The sequence below is a fragment of the Hetaerina americana genome, unplaced genomic scaffold, assembly GCF_022747635.1.
Source record: "Hetaerina americana unplaced genomic scaffold, ioHetAmer1.1.p SCAF_3, whole genome shotgun sequence".
In the NCBI taxonomy this organism is placed as follows: Eukaryota; Metazoa; Arthropoda; class Insecta; order Odonata; family Calopterygidae; genus Hetaerina; species Hetaerina americana.
The window spans coordinates 101,475,503-101,502,611 of record NW_027286874.1 but is presented as its reverse complement, the minus strand read 5'-3'; the positions used below and the strand labels follow the sequence as shown (position 1 = coordinate 101,502,611).

Here is a 27,109-nt window from a genome sequence, read left to right as displayed (position 1 = left end):
GTTCTGGGAAAAATATTAGTTATTTCTGACAATAGCACCACATGGGGAGACAGTAAAAAAAACATGTAACTTTGACTGTCAAACAAGATAAAGTTTCTTGAGAAATTGAACACAGAGGTTTCTGTTGGAGGTTTGGTATCACTTGACACACTATCTGATCAGATAAAGAAGAAGGCTAAGGTCCATCTATTTGCTCTCATGGTTGAATTAAATTATTATTAAATATGATGGAGGCATGGAAAACTCAGCTATCATAAGATAAAAGATAGCAAGTTGCCAAACACAAGTGGTATGCGCTTAAACTATCACATGAAGTAGATATGCTGGACAATGACAAAATATACTGCATAAAAAAATTGCCCAATTCTTGCAGGCAGAGAACTTCATGGCATATAGTTGGTCATTATAGTTTAGGAGGAGACATAATATCTGTGATAAAAGTGTGTCAAGAGTGACATAAGTAATACCTTTGAACCTTTTCCAGGTGCCTAAATATTATTCACAGTTATCTCTGATCTATATGAAATATACCGTTAAGTGCAAAACATGTATGCATTTCCCAAGGCACACTTATAAGCGTTGGTATTCAACTCTTATGCTGTAGCACACATACAACATGTACAAATGAAATGGGTCCATACTGATGAGCTTTGACAGAAAATACGCAAGTCTCAGGAAATGAATCCAAGGTTGCCAAACAAAAAGATCAGAAAAGGGTGACCATACATCCTTGCACTAATGCTGATTGTAGATAGATGTTGAAGAGAGTTGTCATGGCATAATATTCACCACCTTCAACTCTATAAAGCAGGAAAATGAATTGCTTCTCTCAACCTTAAAATAAATTAGCAAATTTATGGTTTGTATAAATTATCAACATGGGATAATTCTGTATAGTATCCGCCGTCACTTTGTGGAAACGATTCATAATGAATAAGAAATACTTAGTTTTTCCACACAAACTTTATTTTTACGACCGGGTTTCGACGAGGATCGTCATCATCCCCATCATCATCATGTAGGATGATGACGATCCTCGTCGAAACCCGGTCGTAAAAATAAAGTTTGTGTGGAAAAACTAAGTACTTCTTATTCATAATGGGATAATTCCATAAGCATTTCATTCCTTAAGCTACAAGATACCAAATCAATGCTTAGCGAATTCCTAAGAAATAAATGAGTGCTTTTTTTAAATTACCAGAGACAATTAAAAATCCCACATCATTTGTTTCCATTGAAATGATCCATCTGATCAGACAGCTAATCAACTACCCACATTAACTATATATATTCATCTCCAGAAGCTTCACTTAAACCTAATGGAATTCAAGTGCCACTGACCGAATATTGCACCAGCATCGACAAATACAGCAAATTAATATATTTCAATGGCAGAGAACGTGCCATTCAAGTATGCAAGAGAACAGTTGCAATTGTGTGTTTCATCATTACAATTGATAATTGTTTCTGCAACCTACTTCTCTGCAAAGCAATAATCTTAACTGCACAAAACATGTTTTTTTTATTCTGGCAAAAGACTTTTTTTATGATTTAAAACAATTACATGGTTGCTAAATGATCTTCAAAAGGGGGAATCACTGAAATGTGAGAGTTGGGTCCCGATAAACTCCCCAAATATAAAAAAATACCCCATTACATGAATTCAAAGATTATGCAAATTTGGGATACATAAATTTGAGGCTCAACTGTATATACTTAGAAGATGATGCAAGAATGATCAGGTAATCCAACGTGGATAATTTGAATGCATGCTCAACTTTCTACATATTGCAGTGGCATAAACAAACAATGAGATGGAGGTAAAAGGAATAATACGTACTTCCTCGACTAACGTCAAGGGATTGAGAATGCGGATTTGAGAATTTCCTCCACACCACAACTTCCCTCGGACTGCAATCATCCGAGTCACTGGCATAGCTGATGAGCCAATACTTCTTCTACCACTCTCCACTGATCCCCAACCACCACCTGAAAAAACAATCCATCGTATTGACTTAAGTTCATATCGACTTGGAAGTAAGGAAGCGATAGCAGTCACCACTTTTTGCCATTTAGCCAACAATGGGAGAAGATGACAATTCTAACATAAGTATGTATATTAATTTTCTCTCAAATCCCAAACCTACTATGTCTTGAAAAAAAGGTAGAAAACAATAATAAAGATATACAACAATGTTAACTATATTACCTCATAATTAAACAGCAGAAATTACAATGCAATCAGCAAATGACAAACAAACTGAGCATTCATAAAGAAATAACAAATACATTGTTTTGTTGATGGAAGTACGAGGGTCATCCGGAAAGTAGTACCCGTTCGTGAAATAAAGACACAAAAGTAAATATTAACAAACATAAAAAATTTTATTTGAAAGAGGATACTTTAAACTACTTCTCAACATAATCTCCAAGCAAATTAAGGCATTTGTCATAACGTGTGACAAGTTTCTGTATTCCTGCTGCATAGTCCTTCGCCGCCAGCTCATTGAGATACGCGAGGGACCCATCTTGCACAAATTTTTGCATAATGCAGATGGTGTTTAACAATTTCATGAACAATTGTTCGAGAAACATTGGGAAAATGCTCACAGATGTCATCAATTGTGACGCGCCGATCGTTCCTCACGAATTCGTCAACTGAGCTCACCAGTTGGTCTGTAATGACAGACGGTCTCCCCGAACGCTCATCGTCGTGTGTGTTCCCCCTCCCCATGTTGAAGTTGCGACACCACCGCCGAACAGACGACTCGTCCATTACATTGTCTCCATACACCTCCTTTAATTGGCGATGAATATCACATGGGCGAACGTTTCTTGCATTGAGGAATTTAATCACTGCCCTCACTTCACAACTGGCGGCGTTCTCAATTTTTTTAAACATTGTAAACAATCACAGAAACAACACAGGCAATGCTAGCATCACGCAACTTGGCTCAGAGAAGGCAGACAAGCCACTGAAGCTATCTGACCTCGTCCAGCGGCTACTCGCGTCGTCAGCACTTCATGCGGCACGAACGGGTACTACTTTCCGGATGACCCTCGTACATCCCAACCACTCTTTGCAAAATACTTGAAATAAGATTATGAATTAGATTTTAAACATCAGTAATGAGTTTCACCGACTTGCGGCATCATCAGGTACAAATTTGCAAAACAGACAGAGCAAGCATATATACCCTCAGGACAGAGTGGGGGCAGGGAGGGTTGGAAGGATTTGAGAGGGGTGGGGGCTCGCAGGTGCGTTGATGGGATTGTTTTGACCATTTCCAGGCTAGTTTTTCTGAGAGGAGTGGGGAGGGGTATGGGAACAATCGCTCATTACAAAGTGTCGTGTTGGGGTTTACCAAGTGCCTTCTAATCTCTAATTGCTCGAGAGCATCCATTTTTAATCCTTTTGGGAGTGTGTGTAATATCTCTGGGACAAAGTCACTGCTGTGGTTGAATTCTAGTAAATGCTTGGCGAAGAGAGAGTTGGTATTCTGATTTTTGTGACACCTAGCGTGTTCCTTCCTGACTAGCGTGTAACTTGATATTCCTGCCGGTCTGACCGACATAAACGCTGTTGCAATCCTCGCATTTCAGTTTATAAATGCCTGATTTGAGAAGGCTATCCTGGGTGTCTTTTCCATTGGCTAGAAGTTTGGAGAGGGTTATGGGTGGGTAGACGGCTGCTTTGAGTGAGGTGGGTAGGCAGTTGGAAATCCTATATGAAAGATCTCCCAGAAACGGGATCGAGCACCACTTAAAATCTTTAGATACTGCGGGCTGTGATACGAAAATGCTTTTTATGGCCATTGCTTTTTGTTTTTTCCGTAGTAATGTGTCAACTAGTTTGGGGTTGAAGCCATTGTTGGTAGCTATATTAGTGATATTCACGAGTTCAATTTTGAAGTTTTTGGGGGAAAGGGGGATGTGTAGGAGGCGGTGGATCATGGAGTGGAGGGCTGCGTGTTTGTGAGAAAAGTGGTGTGCAGAATCATTAGAAATTATATGGTCTGTATACGTGGGTTTCCTATAAATTGCAAATTTGTGTCTATTATCCCTAATTGTGATTGTCAAGTCGAGGAAGTTGATGGTGCCGTTGACGTCTTTTTCCATGGAGAAGGAGATATTCCGATGAAGAGTGTTTAGGAAATTAAGGAAGGAGTCTAACTGTTGGTTGGTTCCGGTCCATAGGCATAGTATATCGTCAATGTAACAAAACCAATAGCCCACGTTTTTGTTATGCTGATTGTCAGCATTAAAAAGATGTTCTTCTACAGAATTGAGTCTCCTTCTCCATGGAAAAAGACGTCAACGGCACCATCAACTTCCTCGGCACCTCAATTTCCTGGTATTAAAACCATAAACACAGTAATTAACCCGAAGGTTGGTTTGGTAGGTGATGGTAGAGTTCACCCAGTATCAAGCCCGACGGCATGTGAAATTCACACATCAGGGTAGGGCAGCCAGTTCCTTTCATTGTACCGGTTATGGCTTCCCAGGAAGATCTGGAACACGAAAAATCACATAGCTTGGGTGGAGCTACAGGTGGCCAGAGTGCCTTGCCCAGGAATCAAACCCAGGCCCCGCCGGTCAGCAGTCCAACGCTCTACCCCCTGGACTACTGCGACCCACTTTCTGGTATTAACACTTATAAGTCAATGGAAATGTTTTCCCCATTTGCAATTCCTGATTGCAATCATACAGAGCTAGGCCCAGTATATGTGCAAATAATACTTGGCCATTCAATAATTCCCTATAAAATCCAAGAGATGGCTCTTGTAGTATACGAAAAGGTTTGCTGTTAGCAAGCCTCATCTCTCACTACATTGGTGTTAAAGTTTCAGGTAATATTATGTGTCATTATAGTACCGCTTGGCTCTCAGTGACTTTTTTATTTCCAAACTTGAAAATATAGACAAGTGGAATGTCAAATGAGGGGGTCATGGCCAACACAGATGCCTATTTTCAGGACCTTCAGGAACATACTTTTTGGACAGATTTTATTTTATTCCTATGGACTTATTGAATGACCCAAACATAATATGATTCTTTTTCAGAATGGACATTTCAGTAATCATTCCACATTATTTTGCATTGAAATCATACATTGTAACCATTAGAAATCAACTGCTAAATTACATTTTTTGTGGCCAGTCTCAAATATGGTTTCCCTTGGTAGCAGCTTCACACTCTCAGGGACTCTCCCTTCCCTTCAAGTATCCCATCCACAGTTACTCCTCACCCTGTCGTACCACTGAGCCCCTAATGCCCTCATACACTGTTTCTTTGGGGTAAAGTCAATAGCTGAGTATAAATCTTGACTGAGATTAGCCACCAATGTAGTATTTTTGTGCTTCTGTTCTAGGGGATAATCTGTTTATAAAGCCAAAATTGGCTTGTTCTCAAAAATGGAACAATACACAGCATATTTTACACAGCGGTATGATAAAAGTTAATGGCAGTGTAAATGAAAACTCAAATTTCAGTGTATCACTAAATTTACATCTCTCAATCAGAAATATTTTTAACTCACGGTTAGTCCTTCCACAACTGTTAAACAATAACTATGCAAGAAAGGAATCCAACAGCCAATACTGTTTAGGATGAAATCAATCCAAAAAAATCACTTGAAATGAATACTCAGGGTTCATCTGAGCATGAACATCTTTCACTCACATCCACAGAAAATCAATAAGGTCATTGATTTCCTAAATATGGTCAGTGGGAAGAGATGAACACGTCATGGAAATGTATGCGCCCATGAAATGTAAATCACAATAAATGTCCATCTTCAGATGACCTCTGAAGTTACAACAATTAACAAAATTATATTGACCTAAGTGTTTAGGGGATACTCAGATAGGATGATATTCATTTACACAGCTTAAAGTACAATTAAGAGAAAGACCCTTAAACTAAAAATCCTAAAACAGAATGTTTAATCACCTGGTTCTCGTGTGTACACCACTATGTCTCCATTTGCCAGAGAAATATAGACTCGGTCATCCAGGTACCTGAAATGAAAAGCAAATAATGCATGACTGGATGACCAAAACTCACTCTTCCCAATGAAGTTTCAAGTGAAAATGAAAATTTTATTTCCCACAGTAATATTTTTTCTACTCATGGGGAGCATTTTTACTCACTTAGAACTCTACATCACATTTTTAATTTTACTGACTCATAATACTGTATTTTCCTCGTGTATTTACAGAACCATTTTGTTTGGTTCCAAAAATTTAGCTATGCAAGAATGATCAAGAGTTTTGCAAGAACAAAGTTTTACAGTAATGTTTACATTCATTGTTCACATTCTGCATTATTAAATATAAAAATGTGTACAATAAAGCAATGAATAAAATCTAAATAGCATTGAAATGCTGTAAAGAAACTTTTGTGCAACTAAAAATATTGTTACAAATGGTACGGAATGCTATGATCCTACATTAAAATCAAATCAAAGTTTAAGGACTTGCCACGTTCAATCCAAAATCACCCTTTAATTAAAATCATAATTCAGCCTTTGATTATTATCTGATGTAAATATAAGACTTCTGTTAAATGTTTCCCACAAGTACTTTTAAATTTTCAGCATTTACTTCATCCAATTGCATGCAATAATTTATGTTCGGCTAAGAGATGGTCTTTGGAGAACAAATTTGACCAAGCAAACAAGAGTCAAAAGATTTGCATGTTATTTCACATAAACTTACAAAATGCATAGAACAGCAGCAACATGCTGAATGCGGAGCTTATTGCGCTTTGTACGAATATTATCTCCACAATGATACACATGAATGCAGCCATCTTCTGTGCCTAGCCACATTGTGGCTTGATTTCCGGGAACTCCACCTGAACTAGCGGTTCCACAAGATGACACACCTAAAAATAAATAAATGGCAGCTAATTTTACAAATTATGTTCATTAATCCAAATGTAAAAAGTGCACAGATATATGTTTACAGGGTGGCCACCAATTAAATTGTTTCTGATTCCAGATTTTCAAGGAAAATAATTTGTTCTTCAAGGTTTGCTGCCACCATCTTTGCTACCACATATCCCCAAGCAGCATTCAGGTAGTTGTTTCATTGTGTGATAATCAGTCAGCCTTATTAGCTGCAGGAATGTTCCTTCCATGTAGACAGATATGATGTATAATTCTTTAACTCCTCGTAAAGTATATAACATATTGATAGCTGCTAGGTTGAAAAAATTCATTCGTGTTAAAGTCACTAGAGTTAATTTTTTCTTCTACTAGCACAACATTTATTCTGGGGTAATATATCACTATTTCTCCAAATTTCCAGGTTTTTTCAGGGTTATCAAAATTCTTGGTTTCTTTTCTGGTTTTCATGGATAACTGGCAAACTGATTTATAAAATGAGAGATTCTTATGTGGTCTCCATCTTATGATTGAAATTTACTTCCATTTTTTAAATTGTTAAAGTTTTAAGATGTATTAAGAGAGACTGCTAAAATACAAAGAACAGAAAAGGTAATTCCGGTACATAATATGAAATAAATGTTTTCCAAGAATTAATAACTTTTAAACTTTTATGAGGTGAAACACAAAAAAATCTTAGAGTACAAAGAGAGACTACTAAAATACCACGAGAAGAAAAGGCAATTCCAGCGCATTAGATAAAATATAAGTTTTCAAAGAATATAAACTAATAATGTTTGCAATGAAACACAAAAAAATCTTATTAATATTTGGATTGATAGCAATGCATCCAGGGTATTCTTAAATGCAGACTCGAGGCTTAACTCTTAATTGTGTGATCCACTGTTAGGCACACCTAATGGAACAGGATATGCAATACAAGTGAAAAAGATAATAATAGCACACCTGCTGATGAGGCAGGTCAAATTAAATTTGATAGAAAGGTTGGTCACCAAAATATTAGTTAACCATGATTAACGTCATATTTATTTCTTAACATATAAATAAAAGCAATGAGAGAGAGATCATAAAATACATGGGAACATAGGACTCAAATAATGCCGACTGCCTTTCAACTACACTAGTGATAAAATATGAATATACTGAATGCAACCAACCACTGCTTCCACTGGTAAAATTTGGATCCACCATTGTCAGCTCATCACTGCTGTCCACAGTGAGGGGAGAAGGGTGTCCTGATGGGGGTGTTGGGGATGCAGGTCGCTGGGTGGGAGGAGAGGGAGGGGGGGGAGATGAGACCTCGTCCTGCGAGGTGCAACCCCCTTCCTCACTACCACCCTCACCTTCCTCTTCATCTGAATCGCTCGAAGAACTGCCCCAAGAGAGATTAAACAGGTATATTGGAAAAAGATCGGAATTTTATGCCATTTATGCAATTTTCACTGCCATAGCTCTGTTGCCTCAGTGAATCACTTATTCACAAAGGTAATTTAAAATTAGGGGTGACACTGTGGTGCCAAATCTACCCATTATGGGTCTCCTAAAAAAAAATTACAGTATCAATTCAGCCAATGTTAGCAGTAAAATTAAAAGCAAATCTCAAATTTTGATGGCTGCCTTCACTATGAACCAAATATGAGTATGCATGGGACGCAAGACCAGTCTTGTCGTATTTCCCCAAAAATAAATTATACAAACTTGGGAGAAAAAATGTTTGGTGGTCAGATTGATATGAATATACATAATACATAGTCACAAAGAAATCTCATTTACATATACGACAAAACAAATCACATTCTAACCCTTATGTGAAAGCATATACAGGTAAACCTGTAAATACCTGTAAAACCTACGCACAGAAATTTCACAAGAAACAACTACTGGCAGCATAATTCACATCAGTCACACGTATTTGGGACAAATTTAGTCCCAGGTAATGCTCCCACAGCATTGATCTTGGTGATTCTATCAACTTTCCTAGGCCCTTTAATGTCATACAAGGAAGACAGACTCATGTTCAGACACACCTGCTTTTAATATCAACCTGAGCACATCACCCACCTCACACTGCTCTATCTCCATGTGAAATTTTACTAAGCACTTATTTTGGGGCAAGATTTTTTAAAATACATTAAGATTCCCAAATTCAACGGCATTAAGTTTCTCAGAAAGCAAAAATCTTTAAATCTGGAAAAATAAAACCCAAGGGTTTGTTTTGGCAAGATATAGATTAGTCCCCTGGCTCTCTAAATAGCAGGCAATATTGTCAATTTCATGCAAAACATACAAAATTAAATACACCATTGATTAGGCCATGAAATGCATTACAAGGAGGGCTGTGGGTGTAGGACAAAAGGTATCTAAAAATGTTATCAAAAGATTGGGAAAAGAGAATAGAATAGAAGGAAGCCTCAACGTCATTTCGTCAAGGCAATGCTATCTTCATAAGGCAAGGTATGAAAACAAATGAAAACCATACCTTCATAATTACATGACAAAGATAGCATTTTCATGGTAGGCTCTTCCTACTTCATTAATGATGGCCTTTGACAATGCTCCAATTTAACAATAAAACAATGCTATGTTACTCCTAAAAAATATAATGCTTACATGTCAGCAAATATTAAAATTAAGACGAAAAGGAGAGCAGATAATAAATGGTTAGTAATGTGATTCTCACCTGTCCAACTGTATGTTCCCCGTGCCATCTCTGCTGTCATCCCCACTTCTACATTGGTTCCCTTCATCAATGGCATCTGAGTCCTCCTGAGTTCCTCCCAACCTTAATCTGAAATGTAGAAACCTTTGTAACTTTCAGTAAAAAATTTCAATGGACTATATAACCTCCAATCCATCATCTTTTTTGTTTTCTCTGATCTTTGTATCATGATATATTATTTCAATCACCAGGCACATACATAGTTAACATAATGATACCAATTAAATCTACACTTGAGCCCAGTAGCCAAAAAGTCATGTTTGATTAGGTAATTGCATGACATGGGCATAAATTGCTTGAAATGTCTTTGTGAGATCACAACAACTATCAGTGAAAGTAGTCACACACCAATGGATATTTATCATCTGTTTCCTTATATTTAGGTGGAAAGAAATAAGCATGCCCCTCACAAGAAGACCAAGACATACATGGATAAGTAAGTAATCATCCTGTGACTGCGATAAAAACCCTTAAAAAGTTACAATTTCCAGTTAATTAAAAGCCATTAGCCGTGTGTGTATTCCTCTTAATCTCTTTCTATCCAGCCAGGGTGAAAGTGGGTATGTCCATCCCAGAAGTGATTCTTGCACCATAGGCTACATGAATTATGTATCTAACTGAATGCTGACTAATTTTAGATCAGTGCAACACTTTAACAAGCTTTTATTGATATTTTATTGAAGACTACATACTACATGAAGAATTCACAACCTTAAGACCTTAAGAAATAAATTATTTCCAAACGAGAAAGTGGATCTATTCCAACAATATAAGTGCTAAATACAGTATGTATTGCTAAATTAATTATGTCACATTAAAAAAATAATTAAGAAATAAAAAGGAGAGAGTCACATAAGGAAATCTCAGGGTTAAGCAGTTAATATTGTCACACCACAGAACATGTTGAAACTCAACTATTTGTATAGATGAAAGATAAATGACTGGAGCTAATGTCAGTGGGGTGATAATTTGAGACCACAAAACTCTTTGAGGCATTTGGCACAGTGTCTCTAAATGGCATGGGTTCTGTAAGTGATTTTTTGGCATCAATTAATGGTTTGCCAAATTTAGGAAATGACCTTGAATGCAATGTGCCATGAGGTGTGGTGGAGCAGCCAGGGAAGGTAAAGATCCAAATACAGAGGCTCTTTTCAGAGGAGGTGCTTAAACATGACAAAACAGGCCTTCTTTCCTTCTTAATACTCCACACAGGAATATCAAGAAGGAAATTATCATCATGAGAGGCAATAGGACAATGAATGACCAAAATAATTTGCTTTACAATACCAAGATTATTGGAAACTACAAGGCCAAACTACTTCCATACTATTTTTACAATCTATGGCTTTTGAAAACATAAAAAAACCTTAGAGTTTTGTGGTCTTTGAACGACACCAAAGAACCAAAGAGTCATCAAGAACCATTTCTCTGACCGAGAGGCTTTGGGATTGGCCACTTTCTACAAATACCTAAAGAGGAAGTATCTGCTTTTGAATATTTTTATATACATTAAACCTTGACTCATGAATTAAATATCTTGTCCGGGAATTCATGTGAAACCAGTGCTGAATGGTCACTATGGCATTATTTGCAGTAACAATTATGTAAAACATGTCAAGCAGTGAAGTGTTTGGAGTGCTAATTTGTAATATAAAAGACCTCTGAACTAAACTTCTGAAAATTTATATTTTGACAAAGCTATGAAATAAGGTTGTTATTTCTTCCAGTAACATTTTATTTCAGCATGTATTATAATCTCTTCCAAATGTCATGCAAGCAAATATTATACTTCAATTGTCTGTTAAACATTTATTGCAGAATGGGAATTGCTCTGAAATCTGCATTGGATAGAATGACCATTAGATTTGACGATAGGCTTGTTTTAGGATATTTTCAAGTTATTGTGAATATCATAGTAACTTGAAAATTTTCCAAAACTTGCCAATCATCAAATCTAAAGATCAGTTCATCCTATGCAGATTTCAGATTGATTCCAACCCTGAATTTAATGTTAAAGAGACAATAGACATCTAATTGGACGTTGACTCACCCTAAGGTTGGTTGTATGTATAAATATGACTAAGAAATGTTTGCTCATGGATTTAAAATATTTGGAAATCCTTATGAGGAGTTACAATGAGGCAGACCATTTTTTGGTCAAGACAATTAGATGAATCTGTATCACTAAGTAAAAGTTGCACCTCTCTCCAACCATAAATTCTAGCTCCATCCCCTCTTATATCTCAGGCCAAACAAACCCAAAGCTTATTCATATCTGAATCCTCCTTATATCATGTAAGAATTATGAAAAAATTGAATTATGGCATTGTTTGGACCAAGATTCTTCCTAAACAAAAATACCAGAGGAACTTGTGCAAGGTGTACTTGTATAAATAGTAGAAGCAACAATTATTTCCTGAGGTGACTCTACGTCGCAGTGCACTCGAACTGTGCAGGCTTGGTATAGGGGGCTCTGACCGTCAACACGCATCAAGCGCCAATCATCCGTAAGCATTCACTCAGGCTAGATCATGTTCCTAGTGGGCCCCTGTTGAGTGCAAGCGCAAAATTCAGTGAGTGATTGAACAGTGGTACGTCATCAAATTTTGTGTTCGACTGTGGAAATCAGGTAAGGAAACGTTGGGCATGATTCGCCAAGTGTTCAAGGATGATAGCATAAAACAAACTACAGTTTTCAAGAGGCACAAGCCCTTCAAGGATGGCCGAGAGCTTGGAGGACAAGCCTTGTGCAGGACGGCCATCGACGTCAAGAACCGACAACAAAAACGTGCAACATGTGCAGGAAGTGCTGGATTCAGACCATCGGTTACGTGAGTGCAAGATTGCAGATTGCATTGGCATTGATAAGATGACAGGGCACACCATCACAAAAAGTTTAGTGATGCGAAAGATCTGTGCTTAACTCGTCCCGAAGGTCTTGACGAATGACCAAAAGCAAAGCCGAGTGTCCGCTGGCAAAGAACTTCCGCAATGCAATGAATTGATTCCCCAACCCCTTCACAGTCCTGAATTGGCACCAGCAGAATATTTCCCACTGCCAAAAATGAAATCCTCCCTAAAAGGACACCACCATGGGACCCTAAGTGCCATCAAATAAGCTTGGGACCCTAGAACCTTCCAGAATCCACCGACCAGGGAGCCTTCAAGTTGTGGAAAAGCCACAGGGGAAAGTGTGCTGGCACTCAAGAGATGTGCTATGAAGAATTTTGATGCATTGTAGCAATATCTGATATGAATCTATTTTTCAAAATACTTTCCCGATACTTTTTATACAAAGCTTGTATGTCACACATTCACCCTTAATCAGAAAAATGCAGTTTGAAAGATTACTACAATATTGAAGTTTGAAAATATCATGAATCATATTAATAAATAATCCAATATTAATGCACCTTCTAATATTTAACAGCTGAATCTAAAACTTACTTCAGCTTTTCTGAAATCATCATATATTTAAGTAAAGATGGATAAACATGTAAATCTGTGGGGTGGACTACTGTACGAGACCTCATTTCACTTATATCACAAAATCATTACCATGTAATTCCTTAATATTAATGGATGTGGCATCAGATAATGATATAAATAATATATTTAACATTTAAGATTGTCACTATTGATGCTTAGCACAAATATAATATCAAAAGTTTTATTTTTCATAATGACCATTTCCAAAATCATACAAAAACAGATGTGTCTACCATGGTCATTTGCATGAAAAACAAATATTTCCACTTCTGTGCATTTTATTTCTGCAGTTTGAATGAAAATTTCACATCACCGGTAAATGGCTAAGTAAAACATTACGTACTGGTCACATTTTTCCATTACTTGTTAAAGGTTACCACAGATTATGAGTGGACTTTCCTTCTGAAACCAGAACAATGGTATAGACCCACATACAACAAAAAATGGCACAGGCCCATACAGATCAATGAATAAACATGAAACAGACCTGGATGCAGATGATGATGATGTTGAGGTATAAGACGTGGGTGGGATGATGTAAGGATCAGATGGCCCACATGATTTGGCAGGAACTGCTGATATGCACAATATCCTAGCATTACACACACCATTGCAAGACGCCACCGTAGGCTCTGGTTGCAATGACAAAACACAAACTTGTCCAACATATCCATCACTGTTGCAGACCCACACCTCACCACCTCCACCCCCTTCTGGCCACCCAGACCCAGAGCCTTTCGTCACTGTTACGTTTCTGCCAGATCGCCCAATGTCTGATGCACTGCTAAATGCCCTTGCTGGAATAAATATTTCATTGATAACTTCAGTATTGCCAACCATCAAGTATGGTCACATGATGCTGATAAAATTAATAAATCACTTCAATAAATTTTTAACTACATGTGAGAAATTCAGTCAAGTATAATAATGTAAGCATCACTATTTTATGATATATAAGAGATGCGGGAGATTCAAAGAAAATTCGGTACATGCCGCAACAGTAACTTTTAGTGGAATTGTTTGCTAATAGGCACTAAAATACAACAATTTCAATGTGTAAAAATCATTCACTTTGAGAAATTATAAAGATTCAGATGAAAATAATGCTAAAAAATGTTTTGATAAAGCATATAGAGGAAAGCTAATGCTCTTTACTCCTTTTGTTTATGGTAATTTTTAATAATAAAACTATTACAATAAATTTAAACTCATATATCATGCCATGTGGAGATTAGTTAGCAAAGAGTTCAATGCATACATACAAACATTAAATCTGGACAATTATAAATTGGTTTAGAGATACAACTTCATGATTTACAATGATTTATGGCTGGTTATAAAATTCCCTAATCTACCCCTTTGCCTCTACGACAATGATTGAGGTGCCCCTTTCATAGTTCACATTTTTGCTTTAAGTTTCCCCCAGCCCACTCTCAACTTTGTAGGGGAATACTAATACACACAATATTGATTAAATGAAGAAGTCTCTAAGAACTTCTTGGAGACTAGCAGCTACTTGGAGAGAGAGTGCAATGTCATATTGGAAGGAGCTATTGGTGCCCACGTACCTCTCACAGATCCATCACTGGGTGCAGCCTGAGTTTTTCCAGGTAGAGAGGATTCACGAGTATTACTGGGTGGAGGTGGGGTGCCTTCCTTCTGACTGGGTGGAGGTGATGGAAGAGTAGGAGCAGCACATGTAAATTGTAGCCCTGCACGAGTTTTTCGGATTGGCAATGGTGACACAAATTCAGGGGTAGGGAAGGTGTCTGTCGATAAAGCTAAAAAGAACAATAAACATGATTAATAGAATTAGCTGCATGAAATATAAACATGAAAAATAAGACATTAAACAAAAATATAAAATTTTTATCAAATAAACTAAACATCAAAACTTGAAAGCCCTTTTTAAGGACTAATCATTGCTAGTCCAAAACTAGCACTGTCATTGGGTTGGTTTAAATATTAATTGAGTATATAAGGAGGGTTGAAGCATTTTAGGAGTCTCATGACTAATATAAGTGAGTAAACAGTTATACATAAAATACGAGGGTCATCCGGAAAGTAGTACCCGTTCGTGCCGCATGAAGTGCTGACGACGCGAGTAGCCGCTGGACGAGGTCAGATAGCTTCAGTGGCTTGTCTGCCTTCTCTGAGCCAAGTTGCGTGACGCTAGCATTGCCTGTGTTGTTTCTGTGATTGTTTACAATGTTTAAAAAAATTGAGAACGCCGCCAGTTGTGAAGTGAGGGCAGTGATTAAATTCCTCAATGCAAGAAACGTTCGCCCATGTGATATTCATCGCCAATTAAAGGAGGTGTATGGAGACAATGTAATGGACGAGTCGTCTGTTCGGCGGTGGTGTCGCAACTTCAACATGGGGAGGGGGAACACACACGACGATGAGCGTTCGGGGAGACCGTCTGTCATTACAGACCAACTGGTGAGCTCAGTTGACGAATTCGTGAGGAACGATCGGCGCGTCACAATTGATGACATCTGTGAGCATTTTCCCAATGTTTCTCGAACAATTGTTCATGAAATTGTTAAACACCATCTGCATTATGCAAAAATTTGTGCAAGATGGGTCCCTCGCGTATCTCAATGAGCTGGCGGCGAAGGACTATGCAGCAGGAATACAGAAACTTGTCACACGTTATGACAAATGCCTTAATTTGCTTGGAGATTATGTTGAGAAGTAGTTTAAAGTATCCTCTTTCAAATAAAATTTTTTATGTTTGTTAATATTTACTTTTGTGTCTTTATTTCACGAACGGGTACTACTTTCCGGATGACCCTCGTACAACAGCAATTTTTATTCAACATAATCATGGGAAAATTTTCTCATGATGACATTATCTTAATTTCCTAAATATATTTTACTGACCATAAAATTTAATTGATGTTAAGGAAGAAATATGACTGGGGTTAATAAATAAAAAAAATATCTGGGTTCATTTCAGAACCCACAGTGTCAAGTAAGTTTGGATAGTTTCACGTAAAAGCCCACCCAACTTATTCAAAATCAGTTAATTTAATAACATGCATTAATTCAACGTAAAACTAAAGACAGCAAATAAAGAGTGGTATTTGAAATTTTGAAAACATTTTTAGGGAATAATATGATGACATTTAGTTAGTTTATCTCTTAAAAACCCACCTGTAAGTTTTTGCTTGGCTTCCAAAAAGACTTCTTCCCAACTTGCACGCATTTCTGCTTTCAGGAACACAGCCAATAATGTTTCCACAGAGCCACTCCTATTTATTGGCAAAGGAAGCAATGAGTACTTATGTTTCAATTTCAACAAATAAATATACAGTTCAGTTCCAAATCCTACCAATACTTATACGGAAACTAATGAAATTGCATTCACAATATTAAACCGATACCACTAATTGGGCATAATTAACATTTATAGGAATATTTTCCTTCATGAAAACAAATTGTCCAGATTTGGTGAAACCTTATAATGAAAAAAGTTTTGCATCTATTATGTTTACTTACATATAAATATATAAAGGCACACAAATCATGTGTCCTAGGAATGAGAAGCAGTGTTTAGATACACGTGCTTAGTCATGCAACATTATGTTTTCAACCCCTTAAATAAATATCTCTTGGAAATTCAACTAGTTTTACATGAGTCACCCATCACATTTTAACCTCTTATAATTTCATTTATTCCATTTTTTATCATGAAATAATGTCCCTTGAGAATATATGGAATCAGAAATTAAAGATATTTAAAAAAAACTAAAAAACCCACCCCAGCGCACACATAGTAACTCATGTAAAACCATTCTACAGGTTGCCCAATAGCCTACTTAACACCCCCTTACGTGTACATGTGTCCCTGACCAAAGAACATGAATGATTGAAATTGACATTTGAAACACCATTTTTGACCAGGGTATCAAAACTGGATTTTGCACATTTTTTTCATAGGCTTCCTTATTTACAATATGTTGGCGGTGAGCTACTTTAAAAATGCCTACCATCTTCATAATTCACCAATCAATTTCCTCTTTTTTTCTACCATGTTTTATCCAACTACTATTTTATCCAACTTTTGTTTTATCCAATTTTTTTATGCAACTCATTTTTTACATTCTCTCCACACCAACCCACAAAGGTCTCTCATTTAATTTAATCTAATGATTAACCTTTGATTGACATTATTTCTTCCTGTAATAAGTAATTGGAAAACCACTGTTCTCAATTTTTACGAAGGAGAAGTTAGAAGTTCCACAACGACTTGAAATATCTATCCGTCAAAAAGAGTAGTCAAATATTTAATGTAACACTTAAATAGTACCTCACGTGAAAGTGACTTTAAAATCCAAGGGCGTAATGTTATATGGCTAAAATGTTTTAACTTACTGAGTGTGAAGTGCTAAGGGTAACTGGGAAAGAGGAGCTTCCATTGCACTTGCTTCAGCAGCCCTCCTCCGAAGCTCAGCGGCCAGGTCAGCAAGCACCTCCTCAAGGGCTGCATGCGAGCAATGCAGGGAGGCTGCCATCTGAGACAGTTTCCCTACCATACTCAAGTCCTCTTGCACTCTCTCCGCCTCCTTCAGGGCACGCCTCACTGCACCAGCCTCCTCCCTCCCTGGAGAGGAAAGGAGACATGAATGAAAATGCCTAGCTATTCAACTGTGCACATACTACCTACATACAAGTACATTTATTTCTGACAGTGGTTACCACAATTTAGAGGAAGCAACATAAAATAAAACAAGAGTCGAATGAATCCAATTGAAATGAAAAGAAGAGAGTTATACACCAAAATTTATGAACAAGCAAATCAAAATTGTCTCAAATACAATGTACGGCTTGACTAAAATTAGTACTTTAATCACAAATCTGTAAATCTTTCAATTAGTGATGATGGGTTGATTCCACGTTTTTCCAGTCTCAGCTCAGGTCTAAGCTTCACTTACAAGTTTTAGTTCTGATAGCCCTGATAAGCAAATGGATAGGTATTGAGTTATAAACAGTTGTAATTGTAAAGAAAAGCCTGGCCACCATCAAAGAAATTATCACCTTTTTCAAAAGTTCTACATGATGTTACAAGAAGATTCACACTATCACACATTTTTACAAATTATCTTTATGATTTTTTTAATTTCAAAACTGAAAGACAATTGCTAAAAATGTACAAAAATGTAAATAATGCTTGATCAATTTGGTCGTATCTTTCATAATTATGGATTGGTAGGATAACACTTGATTTCCCACATTTTAATTGGAATGTTGTCATTTGGATGTAAGCAAATTGATAAAAAGTAATTTTCAATATTTTTATGTGCATTAGAAACTGCTTCAAGATAAATGTGTAAAAATGTGCAAAATACATGGGTAAAAATAGTTCTAGATGGATAGATAAATCCTTCATGTAAATTGCTCCACTTAGATAAATGGAAAGAAAATCAGCTTTACTGATAGTGGACTCCACTAAATTTCATAGATGAATTGAGAGACAGTCCAATACATTTGGAGTAACCACACCTTGATTGCCGTTGAACTGGGGTTTGAGAAAACATGTAAGGAAGAGTTTTTCGGGGCTATTTTGTAGCATTTATTAGGGAATTAAAGGTTGGAAAATTTCATCAGAGCAGTGTTATAAGGGCCATTTTCTAATATTTAAATATTATAGAACAAAGTTGCCAACATGCATTGCAATATATTGTTAGTTTCTGAAGCCCCGAAATTTATTGTTTTCACTCAGTAGTCATTTGCCAGTCAGTGAATGCAGAAAATAATGTCTGCAAAAAATCATCGTTCTCACCAGTTGCAAAATGCATGCTGTGATTCGATTTTTGAACGTGAGAGGATCATCAGCTGTCCAAATTCATTGGCAGTTATGCCTTGTTTATAAAATATTAATGGATGGAAAGGTTAGACAATGGTGTTGACTCTTCAAAAATGGCTTCACAAATGTGCATGATTAAGAGCTGAGGGGCAGGCCCAGTATCCAGACCGATGAAATTGTTCAACAAGTAGACCAAGAACAACTATGATCTGATCAACTATTGACAACTACAGCTCTGGCTGATAAATTTCCTCTTGTTGTACGTACTATTTTTTACACGTTTGATAAAGAAAAGCTAGACAATCAAAAATTGTGATAATCTACCCACTACCCTGTCCAATAAATACGCGAACTGAGGCCATAAAAGCCTTATTTTGCAAAATTTAGTCTACATCAATTTTGTCCACATCAAAGTTCTCCCCATTCATTGCTATGCACTTATTCCATCTTCTTCTTTTCATACACTGTTTATAAAGCACCCTTGGAAGTCCTCATGGCAGTTAGGCTTTTTAGTTTGGTCGCCGTTTCTTGCTTTATTGTGTCCACATCTTCCCAGTGATGTCCCCTCATCACATTTTTTGCATTTTGGGAATAGGAAAAAGTTGCAGGGGGCGAGATCTGGTGAATAAGGAGGATGATCAAGGATGGCGATTGAATTTTTTGCTAGAAACTGGCGAATAATCAATGCTGAATGTGCAGGTGCATTGTCATGGCGAAGGATCCATCCATCATGTTCGGTTAAAATAGTGTGCACTGTTGATTTTCCTGAATTCAGTTCCTCAGCTATCATTAGAACAGTTTTTCGACGATCGGTAAGGACAAGGGACCGCACACGATCAATGTTGTCATCAACACAGGTGGTTGAAGGTCGTCTCAGCCTTGCATCATCTGTGGCGTCTTGTCGGCCATCTTAAAAACGCTTAATCCACTTGAAAACGGATGTTTTATTCCAAGCATTATCACTTTAAACAGCTGTCAACATTTCAGTAATTTCTTCATAACTTTTACAGCACTGTACCAAAAAACTTGATGTTGATTCGTTGCTCTGTGAATTCATCAATTTCCATTTTCTACAAACAGTAAAAACAAGGACAACAGAAACTAACATAATTGGCACCATACGCACAGCTCAACGATCCGCCAAGCACAGGCGGCTCATTGGGTCTCAGGTAACTAGCGCGCCGCTAGAGGGCCAGATTGCGCCACGTCACGTATTTTTTGGGCAGGTCACGTATAAAATAAGCAGAATCAGCATTATTCCATTATTTTATCCAACTATTTTCGGAAATTTTAACTCATAAAAGTTTTGAGTAACCATGGAACTATGAACCAAATGCACACATAACAGATTCAATTTTGTGGCATAATTAGATATACATATATATGGAGGGAAACACTATATAATAATTCATTGAAAATATGTTTCATAGAGTTTTTGATACTCTGCAGAAGATATTTAAAAAATACATGAAGTTTTAGTTTAAGAAAACTACCAAATCAATACAGCTTAACCAATATTGGTTCCAATATCCAGAATTGATGCTTTTCTTTTCATTTGATTTCTAATCCCAAGAAAATGGAGCCCGGGAGACAAGAACCAAGCTGACTCATCTCTAATCCAAAATATCTAATGAATAAATTAGTTGCTTACTCCCTCAACTAATATCTGATTTAAATATGATTTTTTATTATATAGGCTTATAGCAGAGTATCCAGAGCAGAAATACTCATTCAGCATTCTAGGGGCCAATCATAAAAAATAGAGCATTCAATAACATCGCCAATCATATTAATGTAGAATAGATGATGTTTTAACATTACATACACAAAGAAAAGCCTGAAAGGTATAATTAGAGAATTCATTATGAGTCAATAAATAACATACCTCTGACTACTTCCAAATCCTCCAATGGAATCCTCATAAGTAACTTGAGTTTGTGTCCCTCAAGTCCCGTTGTTAACCCTCCAGCAGTTGACATGCTATGGTGACAAAAAGTAAAATCAGTTAAGTATTACCAACACCAATGATTTAATTCTGGGTAGTAGTAACTCTGACAGTTGCATATAATTTAATTCTCTAAATTTCACACACAATATATCACAATGTATTATGATAGTTTTAGGTCCCGAAGATTATTTAAACAAGCATGTAACTAATGACTTCAAGAATACTTGCAAAATTGCTAACAATGACAGCAGTAACATTACCATTTTAATTTCACAAAAGGAAAAGAGGAACATTTAACTTATGCCAAAATATGCTACTTAGATATATTTCAAAATAACTTACGTGGATGCCTTCCGTATGGCAGATGGTCCAGATCTTCGTTTGGCACTCGCAATGAGAAGAAGATCAGAAAAGAGTATGAATGACCGCTCTTTGCCTCCTAATGTCACCTGGTCCACCCGAAGCAGGGTCCTAGTTCCACTGCCACCTTCAAAAATAAGTCACAAATATTTTAATTGGAAATCCCATATAGCATTAAAATTCTCATTTAGTGATCCAGTCCACTCTTACCAAATCCTTTAACAGTAAAAAAAAAGAATATCATTTGATGTTTTGACATTAACCTGAGTTCAACAACCAAAAACCACAACTTTATGTCACTGTAGTGACTATTTAAAAAATATTTTATCAAAGAACTTCTAATCAGTCAGTCAGGGTTAAATTAGCATAGCATTATGTGACCGTTTAATATTAGATGCTAAATTCTAAAAGCCTAAAATTAGGAAAATAATTGATATTCCATTAATGACATTCCAAGTATATACCTGAGGAGGCAGAACCTCCTGGGCCAGCCAGAATGGAATCTGCCCATGCCTCAATGGTGGTCCCTGAGCTGGAAGCAGAACTTGAGCTCCCCCTACTGGCACCAGCTCCCCTCCCCCTCCTGTTGATTGATTGGGCCAAAGATCGTACCACTGTGGCAGCTTCAACCAGTAATGGATGGTCAGGATGAGAAGGCTCAGTGTGTTTAAGAAGTCTCTGCAATGGTATCCAATAAGGATCATCTATTACTGGCTTTGTATTAACATTTGAATCAAATAAAATACACTAATACTAAATATTAATACAAAACAGATACATAAGTTTCATATGCATACATACACGGGACTTGAAATTAAAATTGATTCAACATTCAATAATTCAACATTTTTGGCAAAATGATGACAATGAATATTAACCTAGATAACTAAGCATGTTTGCCTATTGCGTGAAACCTCATGAGTGTGCTATAACAGACTTTATGTCCTAGATGGAAACACATGAAAAGTAAAGGAGAGTAGCAACTTGAACTACCACAGTAATCAAACCGACGGTTGATTTGATTAGTGAAGTTAGTCCTTATCTCTTATGGCATGTGATATTCACACATCAGAATAGAGGGGCTAGTTTCTTTCCCTGTGCCACCCATGGTTTCCCAGCAAGATCTGGTAACTAAAAAAATCACAAAACTTGGGTGGCCTGAGAGTGCCCAAAGGCATCACCCGGAATCAAACCTGAGCCCTCCCATCAGTAGTCCAGTGGCCTACCCATTGGATTAGCACCCACTAAATGAAAAAATATTCCCCATTTTTTTATATTACAATGGCCTAACCACCTTCTTCAACAAAATGGTGAGAATATCATAACTTTCAGAGAGACAGGCAAGAAGGGTGTTGAAAAACCTTCGCCTTCTTCCGCATCCATCCAAGTCCCATCATTCTCACCTTAATAATGAATTAGAAGGTTGGGATACAGAGCTATTCAAAAGTACCAGATAACTAAGGCAAAAGTATTAAATAAGCATACCATTGTCCACTTGTAGAGTGGTTGGAAGACAGCAAAAAGACAATTTATAAATACCAGTATAAGCACACAATAAGAGAAAAATCACATTTGATTATTAGAAGTAATGTGCAATTATCTAAGACTCCATGAATAATATTTCGGCTATGGGATTTTTGAACACATGATTAACTTGGAAACTATCATTAGCCCGAGGCACTATTTTGTGGAATTTTTTTACAAGTTAAAAATATTTTATTGTTTTTTATTCATTTTATTTGATAATAATGATTAACTCGGTTTTCTACACACAATTTATACGCTACAACCCAGGTTTTGTCGCCATGGAAGGCCATCAGGTACAACATTTATAAATTACAACCCTTATACATATTAGGAAAGGGAATGAAGGGAGGATTGTGAGAAATTCTATAATCTGGGTGCAAGAACTTACACTAAGTTGATTGTTTACACTAATATGTTCAAAATTTATATTTTCATTTTTTTGAACCATTTTCATTTTTTCAATCATATCCGTCACATGCTGGCTTTATAGAAGCACTTACTTTAGAAGCAAAAATTACTTTTTAACATTACTTTAACTTTAACCATATGGAACACACATGAAGGACACCCACTGAACCTGGTCTCCTTGACAATCATTTCTCAACATTGCAAGTCAATTAGCAAACCTTTGAAAACATTCTTAGATACAAAACTAAAATATAGAACATTCAAATTCAAATACTGTGTAATGCAGGCCAGTCAAATGTAAGTACCATTTATTAACAACAGCAGATACCACATTTGAAAATTACGATGACTTTTAGCTGTGAGAATTAGGGCCCCTGGAGATATTAATGACATGTTGCCTATGAACGACATGTCCTTAGGACCTCCAGGACAACCTGTTTTTAGACATGTTGTCAAAGGACATATGCACAAGAAATGGAAGACAGAGGAAACACATGAAAAAATGACATGCACAAAAATCTTTGCTAAAAATGGTGTCAACTCTTGGCAGTAGCATGAGCACACCCTTTCAAACTCATTTAATATTCCATTTCCTGGCAGACGGATCCATATGGCTAAAAATATTCCCCTGGAAAGGAAACTAAAAAGTTAATTGAAGACTGGCACCAGTTGACAAGGGCATAAAATATAGGAAAGTAAATAAAAATAACTAATCCAAAAGAAGAACAATTACTTCTGAAATTATCATACCTGGATAAGAAGCTCATAGCGAGGAATCCTTTGTACAGGCATGATGAGGAGAGAATCCACAGCCAATTTTCCTTTATGCTCTCTTGCCATACTCTGATAGAATAAACATAAAAGTCTAAGTAAAAATGTACACTATTCACGTTATACAATCTGAAACACATCTCTAATTATATCATCAATGCTGTAATATATGAACTGATGAAACCAGCATTGTGGAAATGCTCCACTGGCAGAAGGAACAGGATACATTATACTACTGGCATGGAATTCACAATGTTATCTCCATCTAATTATTCTTCAAAAGAAAGGGCAATGTTTATTGAAGGAGATAAGTAGTGATATGTCATCCTCATTTACTATAGGACTAATTAGTTCTGTGATATATTTTTATAGACTGACAGCAGATGGATTGAGGTGATAATAACATATTAAGGACAGGAATAGTGCAACCAATGACAAATACAGTATAAATGTTGAGAATGAAGGAAACACTACACCAAATCCTCAGAAAATTGCCTAATTCATGCAAATTGACAAAAGGAAATCTGGGCCAATAATGACTCACTAATTTTATTCACTCTTCCAGGGTGTTTAAGATAAAATTTGTGTTCAGATGCACGTAATAGGGCATATTCACACGAAGTACTTAAGCTACTCTAACCATATGAAAATGATGATCACTTCATAAAAGTTATATTTACCTCAAGTAAGCGTGCAAATGCAGGCTTAGCCTGACAGGCGGACTTGATGGACTCCTTTGCATGTTTCCAGTTGTTTATAAAAGAAGCATATGTATCAATGACACTCTGCTGCGTAAACTGCAATTACAATCCAATGATAGAAAAAATCATAATTAGTTGCATATAACCAGATGAAAAAAAATGCATCCATAAATATTGTAAATTCAGATATTAAAAATCAGAAAAACAGTAAAATGAGACAGAAACTTTTAAGTTAGAATGACAATGGCCTTCATCAATAAATAAATATCCAATTTTACTTTTCTAATACACACAGGGATCTTCAGGTTAGAGAATTTTTCAGACTATTATAAAATCATTATCTGAGAATGCACAACTAATGATAACATTTGTGAAAATACAGTTTAACAAATGATTAATAAAAGGGTGATGAGAAACATACTGAATTAAACCTGAATTCAGAGCTAGCCACTGACTTAAGTGAATTAGGCAGTGACAACAAAACTGAAGCCTTACACCTGAGTGTTTGTCAGAAAAAATGCAATTTTTTTCCTGGGGCACCAAAGTGCCTAGGTGCTCCATAGTGGACCCTCATCATAACTACATCTACAAAAAAATTAGTTCAGTCAGTGCTGTTTACTTAACAAACTTACAGCATGAAGGAAGACATCCCCAAGTTGTTGCCTTAATGGGTCCCAATTGTCCAACCTGCTTCTCAACTCTTCCAGGAAAATTTCATGATGGGAAAGGATTTCTGGAACCTAGAAATAATTAGATTTTTCATCATACCATGGGTAAACCTAAATGATTTGGGAAATCATTTACCTATTCATCAACAAGCACAACAAACTCAAAAAAGAAATCAATAATAACAAGCAGATATACATCTGAATCGAGCCAATATTTTAAGGCATGTATTTTCAAAAGTCAGAATCCCAATAAGTCTAGTAAATGAAGCCTCGCGAATGATGCAACTGCAGTAAATGGCAGTGGGTTGACAGTGATTGGCTTGAACAGTGTCGGTTTTAAGTCTCTAGTCACAATAAATAAAATACAACACTCTTCTGCCAACACTTGAGACTCGTATGACAATCTCCTGCCAAGACTTAAGACTCCAGACTTCATTCCCGTCACTATGATATAAGGCAAGCTGTAAGACTTTGGACTTGAGACTTAAGACCCATTGTAAAATGACATTAAAGCCTAACTAGCAAAATGTGGTTTACTCTCATGTGTTAAATATAATTCCTGCCCTTTCCTTCCCTTAATTGAATACATTCCATCATGAATCTCAATATTTCTATGTAAAATATCAGAATCTTGAGAATATTAGATTGACATACCCATGGAATTGGAACACCACATAGTAAAATCACATACCTGGAAAAATATTTCATCCACCAGGGAAGAGTCTATCAAGCCTGAATGTTCAGAACTTTTTAATGCCCTCAGGTATTTCTGGAATGAGTAAAAAAACATTGAGTAATCACGATTATGACTGGATTAACTTCACATTTCACGGTCATCTAAGATAAAATAATATAATTTCAGTAAGCTGGATAGAATGCTCCTATTACTAAAAATAAATATCAATATGAATGACAGCAATATGAATAGCACCAAGCATATACATCATAAAATGCCAACCATCACTTACATGGACAAGAATCTGAAGGGACTCCACATAGGACCGTTCTGTTTCATACAGCTCCACTGCAACATGTGATCTGGTATCCTGGAAGTAAAAAAAGACATTGATCTTTTAAAACGGATGCTTCTTTTAGTATAAGTGTCTAAATTGAGAAATCATCTTGAATGAATCTAATTGAGCGGATGATCATCATACAGGTATAAGCTCTATTGGCTCCCCCTATTCATCAAATTCAGCATCAGATTTATTGAAGATGATATCAGAACTCTCAATAAATTTTAAAGCAGTATGAAAAACAAATTGTGCACTTAAATAATTACTAAATATGGCTGCAATAAAAGTCACGACCTTTCATATGTGTTCATTAGTATTACCTGTAAGCAATGTGAATATGAGATGAAATATCAAAAAAAATATCCCGCGAAGACCTGTGCTTAATACTGCTTCATGAATATATAAATCAGATATGAGCAATAGTAACTGGATTTATTTTCAATGGTGCTAATAACACTACCAACTCAGCAAAATAAAAATTACCTTAAAACAGCTAATTTTCATATCGAAGGCAGGACTAATAAAATAGAGACTTTCAGTTTAGAAATACAGGGACTATAAAATTTTCAAATAATAAAGAGTATTTATGAAAAAATCAAATGAATACCATCACAAATTCATACTTCTTTAGCCCTGAGGCATGGCACCTCTTTATTTCATGCTTAAAAAGAGAAAGCAATGACATGTACATATAATTGCAATATATATTCATCTTGAAAATGAAGGATACCAAAAAAATTCAATCGCTCATGCTAAGGAGAGCTTCATGTTTGCCCTTAC

General features: G+C 36.4%; 1 protein-coding gene across 1 annotated transcript in view; it reads right to left on the bottom strand.

Annotated features, from left to right (window-relative positions):
• The window catches only part of LOC139690682 (uncharacterized), a 149,871-nt gene that overhangs the window by 13,408 nt on the left and 109,354 nt on the right, over positions 1-27,109 (bottom strand). Inside the window, exons 3-19 of the mRNA XM_071588180.1 lie at positions 26,282-26,359; positions 26,005-26,082; positions 25,278-25,385; positions 24,625-24,741; positions 23,924-24,016; positions 21,703-21,916; positions 21,221-21,365; positions 20,816-20,910; positions 17,499-17,727; positions 16,278-16,375; positions 14,687-14,899; positions 13,606-13,915; positions 9,591-9,698; positions 8,068-8,282; positions 6,720-6,888; positions 5,953-6,020; positions 1,841-1,989 (exon numbers count right to left, since the gene is read on the bottom strand). Coding sequence (XP_071444281.1) covers positions 1,841-1,989; positions 5,953-6,020; positions 6,720-6,888; positions 8,068-8,282; positions 9,591-9,698; positions 13,606-13,915; positions 14,687-14,899; positions 16,278-16,375; positions 17,499-17,727; positions 20,816-20,910; positions 21,221-21,365; positions 21,703-21,916; positions 23,924-24,016; positions 24,625-24,741; positions 25,278-25,385; positions 26,005-26,082; positions 26,282-26,359 — 2,487 coding nt within the window. The remainder of the gene's footprint in view (positions 1-1,840; positions 1,990-5,952; positions 6,021-6,719; positions 6,889-8,067; positions 8,283-9,590; positions 9,699-13,605; positions 13,916-14,686; positions 14,900-16,277; positions 16,376-17,498; positions 17,728-20,815; positions 20,911-21,220; positions 21,366-21,702; positions 21,917-23,923; positions 24,017-24,624; positions 24,742-25,277; positions 25,386-26,004; positions 26,083-26,281; positions 26,360-27,109) is intronic.